Source organism: Megascapheus bottae, chromosome 15, assembly GCF_031878675.1.
Source record: "Megascapheus bottae isolate mThoBot1 chromosome 15, mThoBot2.hap1, whole genome shotgun sequence".
NCBI classification, from domain to species: Eukaryota; Metazoa; Chordata; class Mammalia; order Rodentia; family Geomyidae; genus Megascapheus; species Megascapheus bottae.
The window spans coordinates 50,694,735-50,718,921 of record NC_143523.1 but is presented as its reverse complement, the minus strand read 5'-3'; the positions used below and the strand labels follow the sequence as shown (position 1 = coordinate 50,718,921).

The window sequence follows — 24,187 nt, the reverse complement described above, 5'->3', positions numbered from 1 at the left end:
CCAGCACTAACACATTTTTTAAAGAGTACATGAAAAACTGGTTACTATCGCAAAACCAGGGTCATCCTAAGACTCAAAGATGGAGGAAGATAGAGGTCAGAGATTGAATAAGGAAAATAGACAGAGTCCAATCATCACTCCCCGTGAATAAGGAAAATAGACAGAGTCCAATCATCACTCCCCACCTGGAGGCCTTGGGTAATTCCAGTGGTGTTATCAATGAAAGATGCAGTGTCTACCAACTCCACCCAAATCCTTCCCCACCTTTTCCTATTGTTTTCATGGCTTTATAAAAAGTGAGAAAGGGGAAATAACTTACTATAAGTCATTACTGACAAGCATTGGAAACTTTCCAAAATGGGTTCATTCAACAATCATTGACTGAATACTCAGCATATGTTAAATTCAGAGTTAGGCACTAAAATCCTTTTGGGTTGTTAAAACCTGATCTACACACTAGAAGCCATGACCAATTGGTTTTATTTTCTGCAGACATTGCTGGGCTATCCCTGATAATAACTTTGGCTATTAGCCATATCTGTTCTGAGCTTAGCAATGGGAACAGTAACATAAATGTCATTCATATGTACATTCCTTGAGATTGATTCATGTACGAGTTCCCCTTGGATCTTCCAGAACGCTGTAGCATTGAAATTGGAAAGTTTGCTGAGTTTTTTTAAGGATGCCCAAAGGAATCCAATTCATAAGGGAAAGTAAAAAAAAAAAATCATTCAAACAACAGATGGTAGTCTGGCGGGCTGTCTCTCTGCCCACAGGGTTCCTGCAGCAGCTCTCCTCCTGAAACAGTGATAATTTCCTCCTAAAAATAGAAAAACAAAAGGAAAATTCACTTTTAATTATGAAAGTGGTTTATAAAAATTAAAAAAAAACAGTCATTTCAAAGAGACAGCTTCAACAGAAGCCATACACCTGCATCTCCATCCTGATTCCTGCTCTAAGAAAGGAGTCCTTAAGGTACTGGAAAATCAGAGACATTGCAGGGCACTGTTGGCTGAGTAGATAATCCTAGTTACTCAGGAGGCTGAAACCTGGGAATAATGGTTCAAACTCTTCAAGACTCTTATCTCTAGCCAAGGATCAGTGGCTCAAGCCTGTAATCCTAACTACTCAGGAGGCTGAGATCTGAGGATTGTGGTTCAAAGCCAGACCAAGCACTAAAGTCCCTGAGACTCCTATCTCCTATGAACTACCAGAAAAATCAAAGTGTCACTGTGACTCAAGTGGTAGAGTGCTAGCCTTGAGCTAAAGAGAACAGCTCCCAGGCTGAGTTCAAGCCCCATGACTGACAAAAAAAAAAAGGAAGACTCTTATCTCTAATTAACCAATAAAAAGCTAGAAGTAAAAGTGTGTCTCAAATGGTAGAGCTATGAGCAAAAAAGCCAAGTGAGAGAGGTCCTGAGTTCAAGCCCCAGAACAAATTACTTATGTATATATACCTCTATACACATCTATATAGATGTGTATAAACACACATACATCTATATATATATACATATATAAATACATAAAATCATTTTATATATAACACCAGTCCTCATGCATTAAAATAGTGTGTGTGTGTGTGTGTGTGTGTGTGTGTGTGTGTGTGTGCGCGCGTGCGTGTACTGTATCAGATCTCAGGCTTGAACTCAGGTTTTGGACAAGTATTATCTCTGAGCTTTTTTGCTCAAGGCTGTGCCACTTGAGCCACAGATCTGCATCTGGCTTTTTGGTGGCTAATTGGAAGTAAGAGTCTCATAGACTTTCTTGCTCTGGCTGGCTTTACACCACGATCCTCAAATCTCAGCCTCCTGCCTGGTGCAATGGCTCACACCTGTAATCCTGGCTACTCAGGAGACTGAAATATAAGGATCTTGATTCACAGCCAGCCTGGGCACTAAAGTCCATGAAACTCTTACCTCCAGTTAACCACTAGAAAACCAGAAGTGACACTGTGGCTCAAGGAGTGGGGTGGTAGCCTTGAGCTGAAGAACTCAGGAACAACGCTCATGCCAAGAGTTCAAGCCCACTACCGGAAAAAAAAAAAGTCAGCCTCCTGAATAGCTAGGAATATAGGTATCAGCCACTGACCCCTGGCAAATATTTTCAAATAAAAAATAGCAAGAGGGAAGCCATCAACAAAGGAAGAATGTTGAGAAACAGTTCTAAAACAAGACAGGAATAGATGATACAGAATTAAAGCAAAAATTGAAGTCACTGAAAATAAAGATCTACCATGTTAACCTCAGGTAGATCAGGAAATAGGAGAAAATATCCTGTGATACCCGCTTCTTAGGTAAGCAAAGGATGTCCCAAAAGTTAAGATACTCTCATGCCAAAAATCAGCTACTCACAGTCAACTCCAACCCCTATAGCATAAAAAGATTGGATTGTGAGTAAGGAGAGAAACTGGATACCCATGAGTAAACCAGGTATTAAAATATAAATGCAAAATGTATAAATATTTAAGGATCACTATGAGTATGAAAGAAAGATGTCAAAGTCAATAAGCGAACTGACTGCTAAAAAAATACCAAGTTCATAAAGCAAACAGAGAGAGCCTTTAAGAGCAGTGCATGAACTTTCTCGAATGAATAAGATAAGTCATCCATGAAGCAAGAATGGGCATGACATTTTTACTGAAAATTCCCAGTGAAAGAACTAAAAAGGCACCATGGACATAACTGAAGAGCCATTGAGAAGCTGAAGGAATGATCGGACCAATAAGAAAGATATCCACATCGAAAAAAAATGGACAGTGGATAGGAAGAAAGGATTCCCAAATGAAGAAATCCCTGTGACCGCCAAGTGCATGAAAAGATTCTTCGCTTCAGCAGGAATCTGAGAAATGCAAGCTAAACAATTGGGAGACACAGTATCTGCTCACTGATGGGGGAAAAAAAAACATGAAATCACCAATAATCCTCAGTGCTGGCAGCAGTGTAGGGAGAAATCCTGATGGGGTTTTGGCAGGAACGTGATCTGGCATCGTGCACTGGAAGGGCAATCTGGTAGATCTTTGCTAATTAAAATGTGCCTGCTTTTCTTTCCAGCAAATGCAATTCCAGCAATCCATCCTAGAAAGTTACTACTCAGGCTTTGAAACACTGTTGTGAGAAACTGGAAGCTGCGAAATGGGTGTGAGGGAGAGGTAAGTAATTAAGCTGTGATATGCATCCATTTCTTAAGAGCTCATGTTGCATTTACAAGGACTGGCACTATACAGACATCGAAAGAGCTCAAAGACACATTTTAATAACAGCCAATACATACTAATAACTTATAAGTGTTAGGTGTTTTGTTCCAACACATTACAAAATAATGTCTCTGGGACTGGAAACATGGCTCAAATGGTAGAGCATCAAAGAGTGAAAACATCAGATAACAATCTCGGGTGAAAACAAAGCAAAACATATCTCATTGAAACTGCACAGTGAACTCAAGAGAAAACCTTGAGTCACTTTTAAGTAGTAGCCTGAAACCATACCTTGTAAATAACATTGGGATTTAAAGCAGTATTCTGATTCTAAAGACAAGGCTACCATGCACTTAATTCCATGGTTTATTAATCATGAAAGCTGTTGAGCTACATAAATAAAGTTATCTGACTTCCATGAAAAGTGCTTTAAAAAAATAAAATATGGGGCTGGGAGTTTGGCCTAGTGGTAGAGTGCTTGCCTAGCATGCACAAAGACCCAGATTCAATTCCTTGGTACCACATACATAGAAAAAAAGCTGGAAGTGGTCCTGAGGCTCAAGTGGTAGAGTGCTAGCCGGGAGAAAGTCTAAGGACAGTGCTCGGGCCCTGAGCCCAAGCCCAGGACTGGGGGAAAAAATAAAATAAAATATATACGTATTCCCCTATGCCCATAAATTATTATATTAGTTCCCAGAATTGACCGGCAAGCTCAAAGGGAAGGAGAGAACCAGGCATTTTAAATGAAGGTGGCTTTCACTTGATATTGTGTTTGATGTTTCTTAAAATGTAATCAAGAACATAATTGGGTGATTAAGTTTTTAATTTATAAAAACCAGGTACCAGATTTCCATATGCGCACATCTGATCCCTCTTTTGTAGTGCCAGAAATCCAATGGTCAGTCTCAAAAGAGTTTAAATTTGGAAGAGAATAAAAACCTTCACAGACATCTGATCTGGCCTTCCTTCCCAGCCCTGCCCTGAGAGACAGGCATTTACCATTTGTATGAAATTCTTTCCGGAACAAGACACTCATCACTGCTAAAGTAGCTTATGACAGACAGGGCAAACAGACACTGTGGCATTGGCGGCATGCACACATTGTAGACAGACAGCTGTGGCTTAACTCCCTGTCCTAGCTGGTGTCAGCTGCCAGACCAAAGTCAAGTTTTTCTGCCTCACTGGTGCTGGCTTTCTGAACTGTGAACAGGGGCTAAAATGCTGGGGCTAACTTCCTCCCCAGTGGAGCTCTGGGATTACGGGAGAGCAAGGGATGAAGAGCAGGCAAGGGATGAAGAGCAGGCCCAGTGTCTGTAGACAAGCGTGTCTACATATCCCCTCCCCTCTGCTTGCGCTGCTTCTCCCAATGCCAGGAGGCAACTGGTGATCGTTGTTACTCACATTTTTCTGGGCAGTGCTCGGCACCAGGCATCTGGTCCTAGATGTTAGCCCTGAGCTCTTCACCTTAAGGCTAGTGCTCTACCACTTTGAGCCCCAGCGCCAGTTCTGGTTTTCTGGTGGTTAATTGGAGATGCCTGGACTGGCTTTGAACCAGAGATCCTTAGATCTCAGCCTCCTGAGTAGCTAGGATTATAGGCATGAGCCACGGGTACCCAAGAGCTTCTTCCCTTTCTTTCTTTCTTTTTTCCTTTCTTTCTTCCTTCCTTCCTTTTTCTTTCTTCCTCCCTGCTTTTCTTCCTCCTCCTCCTCCACCTCCTCCTCTTCCTTTTCTTCCTGTATCTATTCCTGTCTCTTTGTCTCTCTTCTGTCTCTGCATCGATCTGTCTCTTTTTTTCTCTTTCTTCTCCTCCATCTATCTTTACTTCTTTTTTGCCCTTCCTGGGGCTTGAATTCAGAGCCTGACACTGTCCTTGGGCTTTCTCAAGGTTAGAGCTCTACCACTTGAGACATAGGACCACTTCCAGCCTTTCTGTGTATGTGGTACCAAGGAGTCAAAGGCAGGGCTTTATGCATGCTAGGTGAGGACTCTACCACTAGGCCATGCACCTGGCCTTCTTCTTTTTGAAACAGTTTTTCTACATTACCTAGGCTGACCTTAAACTCATGACCCTCCTGCCTTAACTTCCCAAGTATTGAGATTACAAGCACCACTACCACACCAGGGTGAGTGAGATTTTCCATGGGCTTTACTCATAAGGGCAGGTTAGGAGCCCTTTCTGAAGCACTGGAAATCTCCATAATGAGATAAAGTCACAGAGATCTGGGCTATACAAAAGCCCAATGAGATAGTCAAGCAATTCCGTGATATTCTCTCCAACTGCAAAACTCAGGTTAGATGTTGGAGGCTAGAAACATCTCACCTGTCTCACTTAAATCCACATGACCTAATTAAATATTATATACATCCGTGGGCCTGGTCTTATGATTTGAATTTGTTCTCCCATGGATCTACCCAAGATCACGTGGTAAACCTGGAGTTCAGACAAGAGACAGGACTGACTGCACTGCTAGCTCATCTGCTCTCTCTGGCATGTCCTGCTGCCCCCAGGCTTCCTCTCTGCAGCTACCAGAGGCCTGGCTTAAGATCTCATTCAGGTGACATATCCAAGATTGAGATACAGACTTAGAGAAAGGATCAACCTCTCTATCCATCCCTTGCTGGTGACTATAAGGAGTACTCAGGTCCTCAGAGGAGAAGCAGCCTAGGGGCAAGGTAACAGGTGCGCCTGTGAATGACAGCCCGAGACAGAGGAGCACATTGGGTCCCAGAGCCTGACCTGGACAACCTTGATCTCTTCCACCCCAATGTTCTATTGGCAGTGAGATTGGCACCCATGCTTGGGGCTGGTAGCCTTGCTTTGGCTTGCTTCAGTCCAAGTTTCTGCCCCTGTCATGCCCACAAACACCCCAAGGAGGGCTGGAATACCTTGTGGAAGTCAATGAGATCAGTGAGGGTGGCATGGCGATTGGGGTCCACTCCCAGGAAGCTGTAGAAGTCTCCAGAAGCATCCACAAGGAAATGCTTGAAGCCCCTCTGCAGACGGTAGGAAAGGGTGTACCCCCAGATTTTCTCACTGACTCGAACCAGAAATGCTCCTTCAGCCATGTTCTCCAAGAGCTCCTCTGCATCTTCTCGGCTAATAATCCCTGATTTTAGAAGAAAATTCGCAATCAGTAAATAGGTTCTGCACCTCCTTCCTCTTTTTCTGTTACTCACCCCTTCCGCTCACCATGTGGCTCTGCCCATGAGCCAACCATGCTGTCTAAGGGGTGAGAATGCAGGACAAGGCCTTTGGGACCTGGCTAGAATTTGTCTCCTGCCACTGAAAGAACATCTTGGCCCAGAGCAACCAGCCATGAGCCCAGACTCTACAAGAACTTAAGCTGAAGCCAGGTACTGGTGGCAGTAAGGCTGAGATCTGGGGAATCATGGTTCAACGCCAGTCCAGGTAGAAAAGCCTTATCAGCAAATGACCACCAAAAAGCCAGAAATGGAGCTGCGACTAGCTCAAGTGGTAGAGTGCCAGCTTTAGTGAAAAAGCTAAAGAACAGGCCATGGGCCATGTGTTCTAGCCCCAATACTAGAACAAAAATAAAACAAAAAAAATGAGTTAATCACCTTTCTCACAAATTAATCCACAATAATTTAGATTGATTGGATAAGCAAGGAATGAGTAATGAATCAGAATAATAGCATTTATTGATTACAAATACTAGTCAGCCAGCTCTGCACCGTGGAGACACTGAGAAGCTACTTTGATGGGTTACACTGCAACAACTGAAAGTGACTCCACTCTTACCTCTCTGGTGGTTTAGGTGAGAATCCCCTTGGGGAAGGCATTCAAAACACTTGAACTGGAGCTGGGAGTTTGGCCTAGTGGTAGAGTGCTTGCCTAGCATGCATGAAGACCCGGATTCGATTCCTCGGTACCACATACATAGAAAAAAGCCAGAAATGGTGCTGAGGCTCAAGTGGTAGAGCTCTAGCCTTGAGAAAGTCCAAGGACAGTGCTCAGGCCCTGGAAGTGTGAAACTTGAAAGAAACCCTACCACTAGAGAAGACTGGGCTATCTTTTCTAATATAAAAGATTGACGACCGTGTTCATATTTTATTTTATTTTTGTTTTAAACCCATATATAAGAAGTATACATATTGGGAGGGGGGGCAGTGGCCCAAGCCTAACTAACTTGGGAAGCAAAGATTTTGGGGAATCACAATTCTAAATTAGCCCCAGACAGAAAAGTTCATGAGATTCCATCTCAGCTAATGTTTGGGTATCATGGTACACATGTCTTCCTAGCTATATAAAGCACAAGTAGGAGAATCATACAAAAGGCTGGCCCAAGCACAGAGTGAGACCCAACCTTAAAAATAGCCAGTGTGTTAGGCACCAGTGTTGAGCACACCTGTAATCCTAGCTACTCAGGAACCTGAGATCTGAGGATCATGGTTCAAAGCCAGCATGGGCAAATAAGTCCATGAGAATCTTAATCACCCAAACAGCTGTAAGTGAAGGTGTGGCTCAAGTGGTAGAGCAATATCCTTCAGCAAAAAGTAGCTCAAGAGCTACTGAGTTTAAGCCCCAGGATTGACACACGAAAAATAAGAAGAATCAATGTGAAAGCAGGCTAGGGGTATGGTTCAAATGATAGACTGATCACCTAGAAAGCACAAGGTCCTGAGTTCAGTCCTCCATGCTGCCACACTTGTAATAGTGCCAAGGGATATTTCTTTTGCCAGACCTGAGGACTGAACTCAGTGCGTGAGCACTGTCCTTGGGCTTTCCTCAAGGCTAGTGCTCTACCCCTTGAGCCACAGCACCATTTCCAGCTTTTCTATGTATGTGGTACTGAGGAACCGAACCTGGGTCTTGGTGTATGCTAGGTAAGCACTTTACCACTAGGCCATACTCCTGGCCCACAAGGGATATTTTGACTCAATATTATCTTTGAGTGTTTTTGCAATCACTAACACGAAATAGTGGTCCAAAGTAAAATGAGATCACTTATCAAAACAAACAAATTAGCCCATCGCCGGTGGCTCACACCTATTATCCTCACCACTCAAGAGGCTGAGATGTGAAGATTGAGGTGCAAAGCTAGCTGGGGTACAAAAGTCCATCTTATCTCAAATTAATCACCAGAAAACTGGAAGTGGCACAATGGCTCAAGTGGTAAAGCACTAGCTTTGAGTGAAGACCTCAGGGACAGCACCCAGGCCAAGATTCAAGCCCCATAACCAACAACAAGAAAAAAAACCCCACAAGCAAATTAAACATTCCATCTGTTGCACAACCTTCCAGCAGCAATTGCAGCATCTGGAGCTAGAGATAAAAAGGTAGAGATGGACCAGGGTGACTCTGCCTGGACGATGCTGATATAATGAACTGGACAGTTTCCTGCTGTGGAACTGACCTATAAGCCTAGTTACCTGACATGGCAGGGTGTCCGCCCACATCGCTAGCCATTTCCTACCAAATGCCAATTGCACCTTTCCATTACAACAGCCAAAGCAATCTCTAGATATTATCAAATGTCCCCTGAAGTCATGATCACCCTGAAAGAAACTACTGCATCAACACAAACCAGGGGCCTCTGAGGCATGTTGATAACTGAATAAGAAAACTTGCTCAGTTGCAGCAACACTGTCATGTATAATGCTATCTTGCAACACCATGGCTTCCACCAGGTGCCTGTGGCTCACACCTGTAATCCCTGCTACTCAGGAAGCTCAGAGCTGAAGTTTGAAGCCGGACCCAGAAGAAAAGTCTGTGATGAAACTCTTAGCTCCATCTAATTACCAAAAAGCCAGAAGTAGAGCTGTGGCTCAAGTGGTAGAGTGCCAGCCTTGAGTGAAAAACCAAAGGGACAACATTCAGGCCTTGAGTTCAAGCCCCAGTATCAGAAATATTTTAAAAACAAAAACAAAACAACAACCAAAAATAAACATACACATAAACCATACACATACAGGAGCAGTGACTCACACCTGTAATCCTAACTACTCGGGAGGCAGAGATCTGAGGATCAAGGTTCAAAGCCAGCCCAGGCACTAAAGTCTGTGATAGTCGTATATCCAGTTAACCACTAGAAACTCAGAAGTGGTCTGTGGCTCCAGGGGTAGGCAGTAGCCTTGAGCTAAAGAGCTCAGGAACAGTGCCCAGGCCCAGAGTTCAAGCCCCATGACCAACAAAAAAGAAAAAAAAGAAGTTCCTTCCATGTAGTATATATTAAAATCATCAAACTTTTATAATCGCAGCATCTATGAGCACAGTAGTCCCATCTATTCCAGCACCCCCTGACCCCACACAATGTCTTCATGTCTACAAGAAGAAGAACAAATATCCTAAATAAATAGCACTGACTGAGATTATGATCTCATACCTAGCATGTAGGAGGCATATGCCTACCACTGTCCTAAGAGATTTATTTTTTTTCCAGAGCCGGGGACCAAACTCAGGGCCTTGCACTTGCCAGGCAAGGGCTCTTCCGCTGAGCCAAACCCCTGGACCCAAGTCCTAAGAGATTTATAAGCACTAGTTCAGTCAGTTCTTGTAATAATCTCCGCATGTCAATATTTCTATTCTCATCATTTTACAGAGTGGAAAAGGAAGCTAAACAAGATTAGTCAAACTAAGGAGGAAGGCTATTTTCAAGAGAGAAATAGAGAGAGGAGGGAAGATTGGAGAGAGATTAAGTGGCCAAACCAGGAGGAGGAACACACTTTTAGTTGTCACTCACATGCACAAGTCCTGTATTCTTTCTTTGTATGTCTCAGGACCTGGACACTGCCTCTGAGCTTTTGTGCTCAAGGCTAGTGTTATACCATTTGAGCCACAGCTCTAATCTCAACTTTTTATTTTATTTATTTATTTTTTTTTTTTTTGCGCCAGTCCTGGGCTTGAGCTCAGGGCCTGAGAACTAACCTTGGCTTTTCCTCAAGGCTAGAGCTCTACCACTTGAGCCTCAGCACCACTTCTGGCTTTTTTCTATGTATGTGGTACCGAGGAATCGAAGCCGGGTCTCCATGCATGCTAGGCAAGCACTTTAACCACTAGGCCAAACTCCCAGCCCTCAACTTTTTTTTTTCCCAGTCCTGCTTCAACTCAGGGCCTGAGCACAGTCCTTGGTTTTCTCCCTCAAGGTTAGCACTCTGCCACTTGAGTCACAGCACCACTCCCAGCTTCTCTATGTATGTGGTATGGAAGAATCAAACCCAGGTCTTCATGCATGCTAGGCAAGCACTCTACCACTAGGCCATCCTGCCAGCAGCCACTCTCAGATTTTTAATGGTACATTGGACCTATGAATCTCACAGACTTTTCTGCCCGGGCTGTCTTCGAATCATGATCCACAGATTATGTTTCTTGAGTAGTTAGGATTATAGGCATGAGCCACTGGTACCTAGCAAAGCCTCTATTTTTTAATCTTTAAGTAGTTGTACAAAGGAGTCGCCATTTAACAAAGCAGTTTATGACTATGATACATCTTGACTGATGCCATGCCTTTCAACTTTCTCATCCATGGCTTCCTAATACATCCTTACTCTTCTCAGCCTTGTAGGATATACAGTCTTCCCCTCCTTCTCTCTTCATTCACATACCTCTTTCCCCTCGACTCTTGCATACTCCTTCCAAGTACCCACTTCCTGGTATTAATTTTGTTGAATTTTTGTTTTGCCTTTCCAAAGAATTACACTCTTGGGAGTTTTCCCTTGAATCTGCCGTATTTCTGTTATTACATGTTAGTAGAGTCTGATATCCCCAGGTACAGCCCAGACCTGGAGCCTTCCATGCAGGAGCTCCTGGAGAAACACGTGCATGTGGTATGAATGAGCCTAACCAACTCTCCTGCTGTGCTCCAGGCATAAACCAGAAGGGCTCAGGCAGGAAGCCTGTGGAAACCACTGAGTCACCTGCTATTCCGCATGAATAGCATGAACATGAACCAAGGCCAGGCAGTGGGCATTGGCCGCAACCAAACAAACAATACGCAGAGGCTCTACCCAAGGGATATGGGGTGGAGAATGAGAAGTGAGTATAAAATGTTCAAGCAGAAGGTGCTGGGTCTGGATCGTGGAAGATTCTGGACCAACCTTCCATGGATTCTCCACCCTTGTTCACAAATCTCTCCATACTAGAAAGACCCTCTGCCCTCCGTTCTAGGCACAATGTCTGCTTGCAGATTTTACAGTCACTTCTCCACACCACACCCCAGGATCTCCTGTGAATGTCAAACCCCAAAGATGATCTAGTCTATTTCATAAATGATATACTCTTCATAGTCTATGCCATTAACACCATCCCATAGGCGGTACCTGGAGTTATCTTTGGCTTGCTTATAAAACCTAACACAATATTTTTTTAAATTATGCAACACAATGATGTTCATTATAGGTTCAGACACTATAGGGGCTAACTATACTTCCCATCCTCAGTTCATTGAGGAATCGGAGAATGTGAAAGCCACAGAGACCAAAGCTAAACAAATCTGAGTGCCCTGCCATTTATGACCTACCCTTGAGCAGGCCCCTCTCTCTCTGACATGGGTACACCCAAGCTCTTTGGCTATATTACGTGAAGAGCTGCCAGGGGAATCCTGGATGTTAGCACTTCAGTGTTGGTGACTTCTGGGTAGGATGCAAGCTTTGGTCATGATCACCAACCTCAAAGGTCAGTGGCAAAGGAATACAGCTGTAACAGGACACCAAGACAAAAGCCAACTATACATCCCTGAGCTTAGATGGGGACTAAGGACAAATATACAGAGCCTTCTTGCTCCTGTGCAAGACTCCACTGGGACTCGGCCTTCACGAAGGACCAGTGCTACAGCGCCCCCTATTGGGTATCGACAGAACAGGACAAGGTAGGAATCAAGTGATGGGCCCTTCAGGCAGAAGCCTCCTGGTTACTCTTTATGTGTTGAATCTGGATATAGAGAGAGACCTGGGAGTACAAAAGGGAGGATTTGCAGTGGCCAAGCAAACAAGTCCAGATCGCCTCCCACCCTCCCACTGACAGCACATCACTGCAGCCCCACATCTCCCTCCCTCAATTCTTACATCAAACTGCTTCCTGGGGCCTTCCTTCCCCAACCTGAGAGATCCTACCTCAAACACCACCAACAGCTTCACTAACAAAACATTTACTCCTTTGACTCTAATAGATGGCAGCCCCAGAAAAGAAAAGGCACTTCATGCTTCCAAAAGTCGCTCTGTTCTAATGGACGCATAAATCACACTGTAGCACCTCCTCCGAAATAACTAGGATTCTGTCCCCAGCCCCCACCCCATCACGCCTCCACCTCCATTCCAGCCTTTGAAATCATTAGCTGAGCACTGAACCTGAGCCACCAAATGAGCTCTTTTGATTTCTCTGTTAGTGCTTTCTCCTCAGAAGTTAAAAAAAAAAAATGAAAAGAAAGAAAAGCAAGCAGGCCAACTGCCACGTTTCCCTTTTTTTGTGTGTCTCAATTTATCTGATGTGCGTATTTCTTAAAGCTTTCTCGGAGGCTTCGCCTCATCAGCCAACAATTCCTCCATTACGGCTTAGCTATTTCTCATTCATTTTTGTGACTTCCCTTTCTTTGTTATTGCCACACTCCCCAGACGATGTCATTAAACAGGCTGGAGTTATTAAGCTCTTCATTCGCCACAGTTTCTCAATGTGTCCTAAAGCCATAGAGATTGTGATAAATGAGTTCAAATGCCTTCATCTTTTATCCCCCCAAATGAGATTTCATCATAGTTAAACTGCTGAGACAAGGGTTTCACTGGACAAACTTTTCAGTTCCAGGTGTATTTATGCATAAGACCAACCACATACAAGTTCACAACTGCCAGCTCCAAACTGAGATCCAGGTTCGAATTACTGAGGCCACTTGAAACGGTCTCCTGTCATCTTAACAAATACCTGAGGCAATCAACTCAGAAGCAACGATGGTTTATTTTAGCTCATGACACTAGAAGATCCAGACTGTGGCCTGGCAGAGCCATCGCTTTCAGGCCACAGGTAGAGGAGCTGGGTGGCAGTGGCAAGGAATTCATGGTGGAGCAAGACTGCCCACCTCATAGCCAGGAAGTAAAAGACAAGAAGGTTCCACGGGGTCACCATCCCTCTCACAGGCACGCCACCAATAACCTGAAGACCTCTTACCAGGTGCTACCTCCTCTTTTATTGGTTTGTTTTTCGGTGCCAGTCCTGAGAGCCTGGGCACGGTCACTTCTTAGCTTTTTGGCTCAAAGCGAGCACTCTAAAACTTGAGCCACATCTCTACTTCTAGTTTTTTGGTGATAAACTAAAGATGAGTCTCACAGACTTTCCTGTCCAGGCTTGCTTCAAACTCAAGATCCTCATAGCTCGGCCTTCTGAATAGGATTATAAACGAATCTCTACCTCTTAAAAGTTTCCGATACCTCCAAGCAGCACAACTTTGAGAACTGAGCCTTTACCACATAGACATTTGAGGAACATTCCAGAACCAAATCCTCATGATTGAGTGGGGAACCCCCCAGAAACATGATTTCTGAAGCTGCCACTTAAGGATCCCAGGTATAATTTGCCTCAACTGAATGTGTATTGAATTTATATGATTATTTGTCTAGTGTCAATTCCATGTCTGGCTCCTTGCTAGAGTAGAAGCCTGGTGATTTTTTTCCTCTCACTAGACTGGTCTTGCCTGGTCAGTCCTATTGACCATCTTCTGACAAACGAACAGACAGACAGACAAACAAACAAAAACTGTTCGTCGTCTGAATTATGCAGTGCCAAAAGCGTGTACTCTGTGGACTCCATTCCAGGATGACTCTGGCTTGCTGAATCACACATCACTACCTCCTAGCTACCAGGACTGCTTCAGGAGTGAGTATATGACTAAAATCCACCCACCAGTGCAATGACTGGGACTTTTCTTGGGGTTACTGGGAGAGAGCATGCCCTCCCTGCTGGCTGGATTTGAATTTTGGAGAATGCGAGTACACTACATAAGTGCGATGATTGAGAATGAAAACAACATAGCAGGCAACAAAAACAAAGACAGGGGGGGGGGAAATCCAGTGGCTGAAAAGCTCAAATGTCTTAGATCAAGCAAAGCCTGAAGCTAGACCTACCTTTGTTTCTTTTCAATTATATTGGTACGTAGGGGTGCTTTCCTATTGTTTTCTAGTGAATATAAGTTTTGTAAAGGTAGAGAGGTGATCAGTTCCGTCTGCTATTTTATGTCCTGTCACTTAGCATACTGTTAGCACACAGCAGCGCTTGCTATTCATAATCAACAGTTAATACTTTTTAATTCCATAACACAGAAAGCCTGCTCCCAGGATCCTTGTCCAGTTAGCTTAACAGTCCCGGACAGACAACTGCCTGCTTTACTGTCTCTTGTGTAAGAACACATTGCATGGTAAGCAGCCATCCACTACTCCTCTAGCCAGCAAGCACCATCAACAGCAGCCCCCACCAAGCGTCTACTGACCCACATATCTGGACCCAAGTATCATCTCTTTACCTGTCTCCTTTTCCTCAAGATAGAGCTCAAAACCTTGAGAGATGATGATTCTGTTCCTGCATCTATTCTACCCCGCAACCTCTCTTTTTGAAAAGGCACAGCTCCCAAGTCGTCCTTTTAAATGACTTCTGGTGACTTCTTTTCCCTTCCCTCAAACACTTTCGTAGCAGCAGTGGTACACAGGACACATAAAGATGGGAGCCATTTTGGATCCTAGCTGATTCGTGCTGTCTCTGCACCTTTCTAAATACGGCCAGTGTGAGATGGTTCCTGCCCTGCTTTGAAGCAGTTATTGGGCATGGGACCCCACCTCTCATCTTGGTTGGTGGGCTTCCTACAGATTGCATCACTTAAGCTGACTCCCCACTTTGCATTTGATGGAAGAAGCATTAAGCCAATAACACTTCACCCACCAGGGTCCGGTGACTCACACTTGTAATTCTAGTTATTCAGGAGGCGGAGGACTTCTTTAATCATGGTTGGAAGCTAGCCTGAGCAGGAAAATCCATGAGACTCTAATCTCCAGTCAATCACAGAAGAAGCCAGAAGTGGTGGTGTACTCAAGTGGTAGAGTGCTAGCCTTGAGCAAAAGGAGTTTAGGGATAGCACCCAGGTCCCAGAGTTCAAGACCCAGGACTAGCAAAATGTAAAAATAAAACACACCTCACCCAACCTCAGCTATCCCTTAAGCCCAGGTGAGTCCCCACTCGAGACTCACTCCTAGAACCTGAACAGAATCCCACAGGAATGAGTCATCAATGCCAACTCCATCCTCGATCACATTCCATGCCAAGCCCTAAAGGCAAGCAGCACCACAGCCAGTGGAGTTCTGCTAAGTCAATAAACAATGGACCATACTGCAAGTATTCTCTATAAATAACACTCAGGAAGAAAAATGGGTTCTGAATGAGCCAATGTTCAGGCAGAGGATGCTCTTAATAATGTTAGATACATGTTGAGGTCCACAAATAGCTTTCCCTCCAAGTTAAGATTTTATGCACTGGCATTTCTCTGGAACACTTTTATGTGGCTGACAGGTTGTTTTTTTTCCTATTTCCCAGAAAATAACCACGAGCTGAAAAGAAACAAGGAATTCTTTTTCCTTCACTTACTTTTGTTGTTGTTTGTGTACATTTGTGTACCACTACTAGGGCCTGAACACTCTCACTTTGCTTTTTTTGGTCAGAGCTGGCACACTATCACTTGAGCCACAGTTCCACTTTCAGCTTTTTAGTGGCTACTTAGAGGTAAGAGTCTCATGGACTTTCCTACCCTGGCTGGCTTTGAACCACAATTCTCAGATCCCTGCTTCCTATATAGCTAGGATTACAGGCCTGAGAGACCTGATTGTGAAACATATAGTCCAGAAGGAATCCAGCCCCAGGCCCATCCCCACCCTTCTTGCTCTGAGTCTATTTCCCCTCACTTTATTTCCCAGAAGAGGTAGAGTCTTTGGCAGTTGACCCAGAAGCCATCAGTCTTTGTACCAATTTTGCATCTCGTGAAAAAAAAAAAAAACAAATGCTTTGTCAGCTGGTTTACAGGTATCTTGTGAAGCAGATGCGCTGCCAGTTTCACAGGTGGGGAATTAAAGGTCACATACTCACAGTCGCAAGGCTGTTTGGACTACAGCATGGTACAGCTAAGGGAAGAAGTGCAAATCAGAAGTGTAATCATTATGAACCCCCATCCAAAATCTCCCAGAATTAACCACGAATGTCTTACCCAGGAAAGGTAGAAAAAAAATCATCCTTGGATTTTAGGGAGATTCTATGGTTGGCTCCCTGTCTCCATAGCCTTTGATATATAACTTTGAAGCTCTTCACAGAAAGGAAAACAAAGACAGAAAATACTTTCCCATCCCTCAAAACTGTGATGAATCGTAGCCAACAGCATGGGGCAGATGGGCAGTGTGCTGCCTGCCAATCAGCCCCGGGGCTAAGAAGGGCAGATCCGAGCAAGCCCAGAGGCTCCTGGAGCAGCAGCAGAGATACATGGTGGAACAGGACGCCGAGCTAAGAGGCCCTAAGGTGCTAAGCTGCCAAGACCAGAACCACTGTCAACCTGCAACTAACAACCCCTAACTGTTAGCCTGGTACAGGCTGCCAGCAGGCTGGTAAGTTCCTTATTTCAGAGGGAAATAAGAGGGAAGCTGAATTTCAGGTTTTGCAGGCTTTGGCATTTGAAGAATGGAAAAAGTTACAAAAAAAAAAGAAAAATGAAAGAAAGAAAGAAAGAAAGAAAGAAAGAAAGAAAGAAAAGAAAACGTTACCCCCTTCTTCCTTGTTCATTCATCTACTCCTCTCTCCTTGGCCTCACTCCTCCTTCTGTATCTACTCCTTTCCTGGTGCTTATTTTGCTGGGCTTTGACCTAGCATAAATAATTGTACTATGCAAGCTCTCCATAGAGTCTTTCATACATCAGCTAATTCATTTACAACCACTTGCATACCACCACATCATGTTTACTCATAGATTTTGTTTCTCCCAGCATTGCTGAAGCATACGTACTACGTACTGTCACTATCCACTGATAAATGGCAGACATTTTGACACTATCGTTGAAGGAAGGATGTAATCACAAAATACAGCCCAGACCTTTTTCTAAGGAAAGTCTCTTGGTCGTTCTCCACTTGAGACTTGACGGCTCAATCAACTTCCATGTCTTGGCAATTTTTTCTCCCATCTGTATGGTGGGACCTGCAGTGGATCATGAAGTCAACGCCATGATTTCTGATGCTATTTGTTCTGTGACATGGAACTTCTTTTTTCTTTTCATCAAAGTGCAAAATAAAACTAATGAAATGTTTGGGCCTCTCTGTGCTTCTCCTTCTTCCCTCGGCTGCCATAAGCAGCTAGGAGCAACCAGAACAATGCCAACCTCCTTCCTCCACAGGACGTACAGGTGTAGTGCAATCCACCCTCTCAAGGGTGACAGGGACACAATACACACAAAACATGATGGACGTGAAGGGCAGAAAATCCCTAGAACCTGCTCTAGACACTCCCATTCTTTGAGTGGGCATATGAAGCCTTGGTGAATGGTTGCTGTAATAGATTCTACTGTTGATCCAAATCATTGACCGTAATGGAAAGCAGTCTCCACCATAATGGAGAGCAATCTCCATTATGGTGGACTCCAGGCTCGCTCTGGCTAATGAAATGTGTGCAACAGGGTCAGGTGTCACTTCCATACAGAAGTTTGAGGGCCATCTTGTGGCTCGCTAAATCTTCACCAAGTTCAGTAGAGGCGATCCCCTCTGTCTGAGGTCCAGGCTAACTTCCACAATCAACCCCAAAGGAGCATTTGACATAAAGAGTGAAGGCCTGGTGTGCTTGTTACTGAGCCTAACCTGAACATTCACGGTCTGCACAGTGAAGATGCTAGGACTTCAGGCCCTTTCCCTGTTGAACATCAAGACCACAGAAAAGACAAGCAGATCTCATATATATATATGGCTCTGGAATTCCAGGTTGTTCCTAGCCTCTGAGGAGATACACCTACAACCCAGGGCCCAATACCAAGAAGAAAGGGCTATTCTTTGGGATTAGAATGTCTGGGATCCATTCTAACTCTCACCCTTCGCTTTTGCCTGCAGTCATTCCCCTCATGGCACCTACTATAGCCAGCACTGGAGAAAACAAACAAGTTCCTTGGCCCTCATGACTACATTCAGGTGACAGAAAAGGCAGACACCCTAGAGCCCGACAAGAGCTATGGCTAGGTACGGGAACGATCATTGGATGGTGTGTAAAGAAAGCCTGATGCTGCTGTGTGTTTGCTCTTTCCTGTGCTTAAGAGAAAAACAGCAGAGACACGGGATTCTGATTGCTCTCCATTATACAGTGAACCCATCCAAAGACAGGACCAGTGCTTCCTCTTTTGTATGCCCTAAGTGTTACTGCCCTAAGCTGCTGCTTCCTAATCTCCTGGAAGGTGCCCTTTGTTCTATAAACCCAAACTGCCTCGGGCTAATGTGTACTCTCTTACCAATTAAAAATACAGGAAGAGGCCTGCTGCTGGTGGCTCACACCTATAATCTTAGCTACTCAGGGGGCTGAGATCTGAGGATCTTGGTTCAAATTTAACCTGAGTAGGCAAGTCTATGAGACTTCTCACCAGAAAACCGGAAGTGGTGCTGTAAGCTCTAAGTGATACACTACTAGCCTTGAGTGAAAAATCTCAGGGATAGCACCCAGGCCTTGACTTCAAGCTCCATGACTGGCCAAAAAACAAAAACAAAACAAGACAAAACAACAACAAAAAAGAGGACTGAGGGATCTCAGGCACTGACACTAGTCTGTCCCCAGGGCTCTCTCCTGCTTTTCTTGACCATGTATATGTGTCTAGACTAATCCATTTCATCCTCACCATATCTGAGTGACAAAACTTATCACCTCGACCAATAGTGCCACTGACTTTGTGGCCTTTGGCAGTGCAACATATGTCTGTTACCCCATTTGTAGAATGTGCTTGTTGCCTGTAGTCTTTGAGCTCCTGGAGGCAAGAGTGAAAGTACAGATGACCTTTATGCCTCCTTCTGTGCACCACTGAGACCTTCACTGAAACCAGCACCATGCCCAGAGTTCGCCTACCACATGCTCCCGCTGCCTACCACTTACTAAACAAGATATCAGCTTTCTGGGGCCAACAATGGCACTAGGATTGTCTTTCCATCTAGATGGAGGGAAAAAATACATGGGAGCTGGCCAAGAAATAGCAAGGCAGTTCCCATCATCAGGACAAATGCAGGGAAAATACAGACCAAGGTGGAAGCTAGCTGGGCTTCTAAGAGACTAGAAGGTGGGACAGAGGGAAGGTAAACTCGGATGGACAGTGGTTGTGGCAGCTGAGATCATGTAGCAGTTTCCAGGTAAAGCTGAGCTCAGTATTAGTTAGGGAGAGGAGACTCAGGAACAAGGCCAAGATGTAGCTACTTCACAAATGCTGGCAGGATGAGAGAGCGCATGGAACCAAGAGGAAACATGGCAAGCAAAGCCATCCTGGATCCACCAGTCCTTGCCGAGCTGCCAGCTGCCCAGTGACCCGGGAATAAGCTTAGTCAAAACCATCTGACTCACTAGAACTGCCCTGTTGACTCTGAAATTCATGAATAAATAATGAATGTTTCTTTGTTTTTCAGCTATTGACTTAGAGGGTGATTTATCAACCAGCAAGAGCTGGGTAATGCAGAGAGGGGAGTGGTGGCTGGCAGCCATTCTGATTTCTCTACAGCAAGTCTCTGCTAAAGTCCCAGTGCTGTGTCTCTGCTTGAGGCCACTGGTGTGTTCAATCTGGATGAGGGCCATGACCTTGAGATTTATCCTTGAACTTGATTTTCCAAGTTGCTTGGTAACTTATGAACACTTTCTCTCCTCTTTAAGCCTCTGTTTCTATACCTTCATAAAGGAACAAGATGCTAACCAAAGAGCCACCCAATCCTAAGATTCAATTTGGATGACACTGGCCTGTTTATCCAGCCATCAATTACTCCTCAACAAGATTCACTTAGAACTTGAGTGTGTGAGGCTATGGCCAGAGTCCAGGCTGCAAACTCAGACATCAACAGGTGAGTCCTTTTGGCCAGCAGTTCAGAGTCCACTGAGAACAACCTGTGCCCCCTTGGAGCCCAGAGGGCCACAGGGACCATGAAGTGGGTGGAACTGGAGGTCACCTCTGCCCATCAGGCAGACAGAGTGTATGTCTTGCATCCCGGGGGCCTCCAGCAAGAAGCTGGTGGAGCAGAAGTGAGGCAGTGCAGACAGAGCCCAGCGTCCTCCATGCCTCCTCCTCCCACCCAAAGGAAGCTGATGTGTAGACATCACCTGTTACCAGGCAGGAAAGAGTGGTCCTACCATGGAGCCAGGGGCCGTGGTTCCATGGAACCAAGGGGAAGGTTCCTACCATGGAACCAAGGGGCGATGGATTTGGTGTTCCTCTCGAAGCCAGCTTGGCGAGGCAGCTGCTCCTCCTTAAACCAACGGACAATGACTTCTCTGGAGAGTGGGCGCAGTGGGCGCTCCCATGTCCTGCTGAGGCCAGGGACAGAGATGGGAGGGAGGAAGAGGCAAGGAGGGAGGGGAAGGAGGTGGTAGCGGAAGGGAGAAAGAACAAAAGATGAAGAAGGGAAAAGAAAGAGTGAGAGAGAAGAGGAGGGAGGGAGTGAGGGGGGGAAGGAGGGAGGGAGGGAGAAAACAAGAAAAGGTTACTATATACATGCCACTCAGACTCGTGTCTATGAAGAAAACCCCAGAAACCCTGGGACTTGAAAGTCCCTTTTGCACATGATAATGCAACAGCTATTGTTTTCTCTCCCAAATAAAAATGTTATCCCTGGTTTCAGAGAAAGTCACACAAGAGGGAGAGACACAGGGATAAGAAGATGTAGAGGAGAGAGAGTAATATACTTTCCAAGGCACGGATGCAGGAAGATCTTCATGAGGCTAGAGTCAACGTACCAAGGTGTTGTGTCTCCCATCTCCCTTTCTCCCCTTCCCTCCTCCACCACCACCAAGTGAAGAGTTTTGATTTAGAGCCTTCTAAAGGGATCCTCTTGGTAACTAGTGCCCACACTTTTCTGAGGCAAAAACAGAAGAGCAAAGAGAGAGAGAAATAGGCAGCTTGTTCTGGAAATGGCACAAAGGAAGAAAACAAAGCCATGCTATCGATGAGGAGGTGGGTGAGGGAAGCCTAGGAAGAATCTAAGGGAAATCCACCTGACACTTGCAATGCTTTCTCACAGGTGAGCCAGGATTTCGTTGCACGCATGTCAGAACTATGGTTTGTGGTTGTTTGAACGTTGTTGTTTTCATGTTCATTTGTTTGCAGAACCAAGGGTTGACCTCAGAGTCTCCTGCTTGCTAGGCAAATACCCTACTACTTGAACCAAGCCCTAGACCTTTTTTGGCTTTAGTTATTTGTCAGCTTAGTCTCATGCTCCTCCCACCATCATCTCCTGGCTGGCCTCTGACCTCTAGCTTCCTATCTCTGCTTCCCACTAGCTGGGACTCCGGTTATGCACCAACCATCGCATCCAGCTAGAATTGCAGTTCTTAAGTGCACACAGAGACTGGATCATATTAGACCTTGGTCCCACTGAGTTAAGTCTACAATGGAGCCAGGAAGTGTTGGACAGCACATGACATATAACAGACCCCAGTAATGTTTGGAGTCCTTGTATCAAGATCACACTGCATAAAGCAAGGTGAAAATACTTCTGAAAAACAAGAGCTTAGCCCACATGGAACAACCTTGGCCTCTCTGCATCCCACTGAGCCTGGTAAATTCTTGTTTTGCCAATGCATAATAGTATTGGTATTCATGAGTCACCACCATGTCCTGTTTTGGGGGGGTTTTTTTGGCCAGTTGTGGGGCTTGAACTCAGGGCCTGAGCACTGTCCTTGGACTTTTCTCAGGGCTAGAGCTCTACCCTTGAGCCACAGCACCACTTCCAGGTTTTTTTCTATGTATATGGTGCCAAGGAATCGAACCCAGGTCTTCATGCATGCTAGGCAAGCACTCTACCACTAGGCCAAACTCCCAGGTCCCACATCTTGTTTTTTTGTTTGTTTTTTTAATATAATTTTATTGTAATTAATAGAAGGGTTACATTATATTCACCAGATAGAAGGTTCATTACTTCACAACTCATGTCCTGTTTTAAACATAACATAGACTCTAATTTCCTATCTGGTACTCTGTACATATGCGATGCTCCCACACACTGGCATGGATTTCAGTCCATTCTCAGAAGCCCCACAACAAATCCACTTACACTCACTGGTATGCACACATGCCTGTGTGTGTGCAAGCATGCACACACACACACACACACACACACACACACACACACACACACACACTTCCTCTCAGTCTCTCTGTATGTTTTGTCTCTGTCTCTCTGTATCTGTCTCTATGATATCTGTGTCTGTGTCTGTACCTCTCTCTCTCATTCTGGAACTAGGACTGCACCAAGGCTGGCATTCTGCCCACTTGAGCCACACACCTCTACTTCCAGCCTGTTACTGGTTAATTGGAGATATTTCTGCCTGATCTGGCTTCCATGACCCTCAGATGTCAGAGGTTCCTGAGTAGCCAGGATAATACACCTGAACTTTTCACTCTACCAAGCAGAGCTAGACATGCCTCCCCACTCAGCCTCTTCCACTGCATCCTCCCCAAAACAGCTGCTCAGAGGAAACACTCTCTTTTTCTCTAGGGCTCTGTCTCCTTAGAAGGCAGTGGGAGTTAGAAATGACAGCAAGGATTGCAACTCCCTCTTGTTTCTAAGCAGTGAATCTGGATTTGTTTCTAGCAGGGAACTTGAGTCCCCAGAATATAAATGCTAAGGATGAGACGGGTGTCCCTAGGAGCATCCGAGCCAGCCACCAGCCTCACTTGCCACAGAACTCAGGGCAGTAAGGCTGCAGGAACTGCAGTGCTGCTCTTTGCAGAAGATCCCACCCTTCCCCCCCCCCCCCAGACTGATTGCTCACAGCCGGCCTGGGCCCAGAACACCATAATCCATGCTACTTCACTGCAAAAGCCCAAGAGAGAGATAACAGGTTTCTTGTTAAAAGCACACAAGCAGGAAAGATTTTTCAATTATGCTCCCCAAACTCACAAAACATAAAAACATTAACTTCATAAAAAAAAACAAGACATTTCATCATAGCAGTACAGTCTATCACCTAAGTCTAAGATAAATGGCAAGCTGAGAAAAAGAAAATGTTTCTCAGAGATTAAAAAAAAAATCTTAGACTGGATACCAGGGGGCTCATGCTTGTGATCCTAGATATTCAGGGGGCTGAGATCTGAGGGTCACAGTTTGAAGCCAGCCTGGGCAGGAAAGGTTGTGAGACTCAGATCTCCAATTAACCACCAAAAAACCAGATCTAGAGCTCAAGTGGGTCAAGTGCCAGCTTTGAGCCTTTTGTAATTAAGGGAGAGCACCAGGTCCTGAGTTCAAGCCCTAGTACCAGCATGCATGTGTGCATGCATGAACTCACACACACATACACAAACACATACACACATAATCTTTCTGCCTAATATTTAAGGAGTATCTAGAAATCAACTTTTTACATTTGGCATGAGAATCAACACACAGATAAAGAAATATCAAAGGCAGGGGCTAGGAGCATGGCCTAGTAGTAGCGTGTTTGCCTAGCATGCACAAAGCCCTGGGTCCGATTCCCCAGAACCACATACACAGAAAAAGCCAGAAGTGGTGCTGTGGCTCAAGTAGCAGAGTGCTAGCCTTGAACAAAAGTGCTCAAGGACAGTGCCCAGGCCCTGAGTTCAAGCCCCAGGACTGACAAAAAAAGAAGAAGAAAAGAAAGCAGACAAAGAGGAGGAGGAGGAGGAGGAGGAGGAGGAGGAGGAGGAGGAGGAGGAGGAGGAGGAGGAAATTCCAAAGGCAGTAGATACAAGTAACACAACTGTATTCTTAACTACACGGAAGGCTGAGGTCTGAGGAACAAGTTTTGTCAGTAAAGTGCATGAGACTCTTAACTCCAATTATCCAG

At 44.9% G+C, this 24,187-nt stretch overlaps 1 protein-coding gene across 4 annotated transcripts in view; it reads right to left on the bottom strand.

The window, feature by feature from the left end:
* Positions 1-514: 514 nt before the first annotated feature.
* Sh2d4b (SH2 domain containing 4B) overlaps positions 515-24,187 on the bottom strand; it is a 48,119-nt gene continuing 24,446 nt past the window's right edge. The window contains exons 6-9 of one of the 4 annotated variants that reach the window (XM_090346991.1): positions 22,672-22,684; positions 20,565-20,692; positions 6,084-6,304; positions 515-820 (exon numbers count right to left, since the gene is read on the bottom strand). In XM_090346991.1, coding sequence (XP_090203117.1) covers positions 728-820; positions 6,084-6,304; positions 20,565-20,692; positions 22,672-22,684 — 455 coding nt within the window. In that variant the 3' untranslated portion in view covers positions 515-727. The remainder of the gene's footprint in view (positions 821-6,083; positions 6,305-20,564; positions 20,693-22,671; positions 22,685-24,187) is intronic. The other 3 variants (XM_090346989.1, XM_090346990.1, XM_090346992.1) reach the window with 3 other exon arrangements.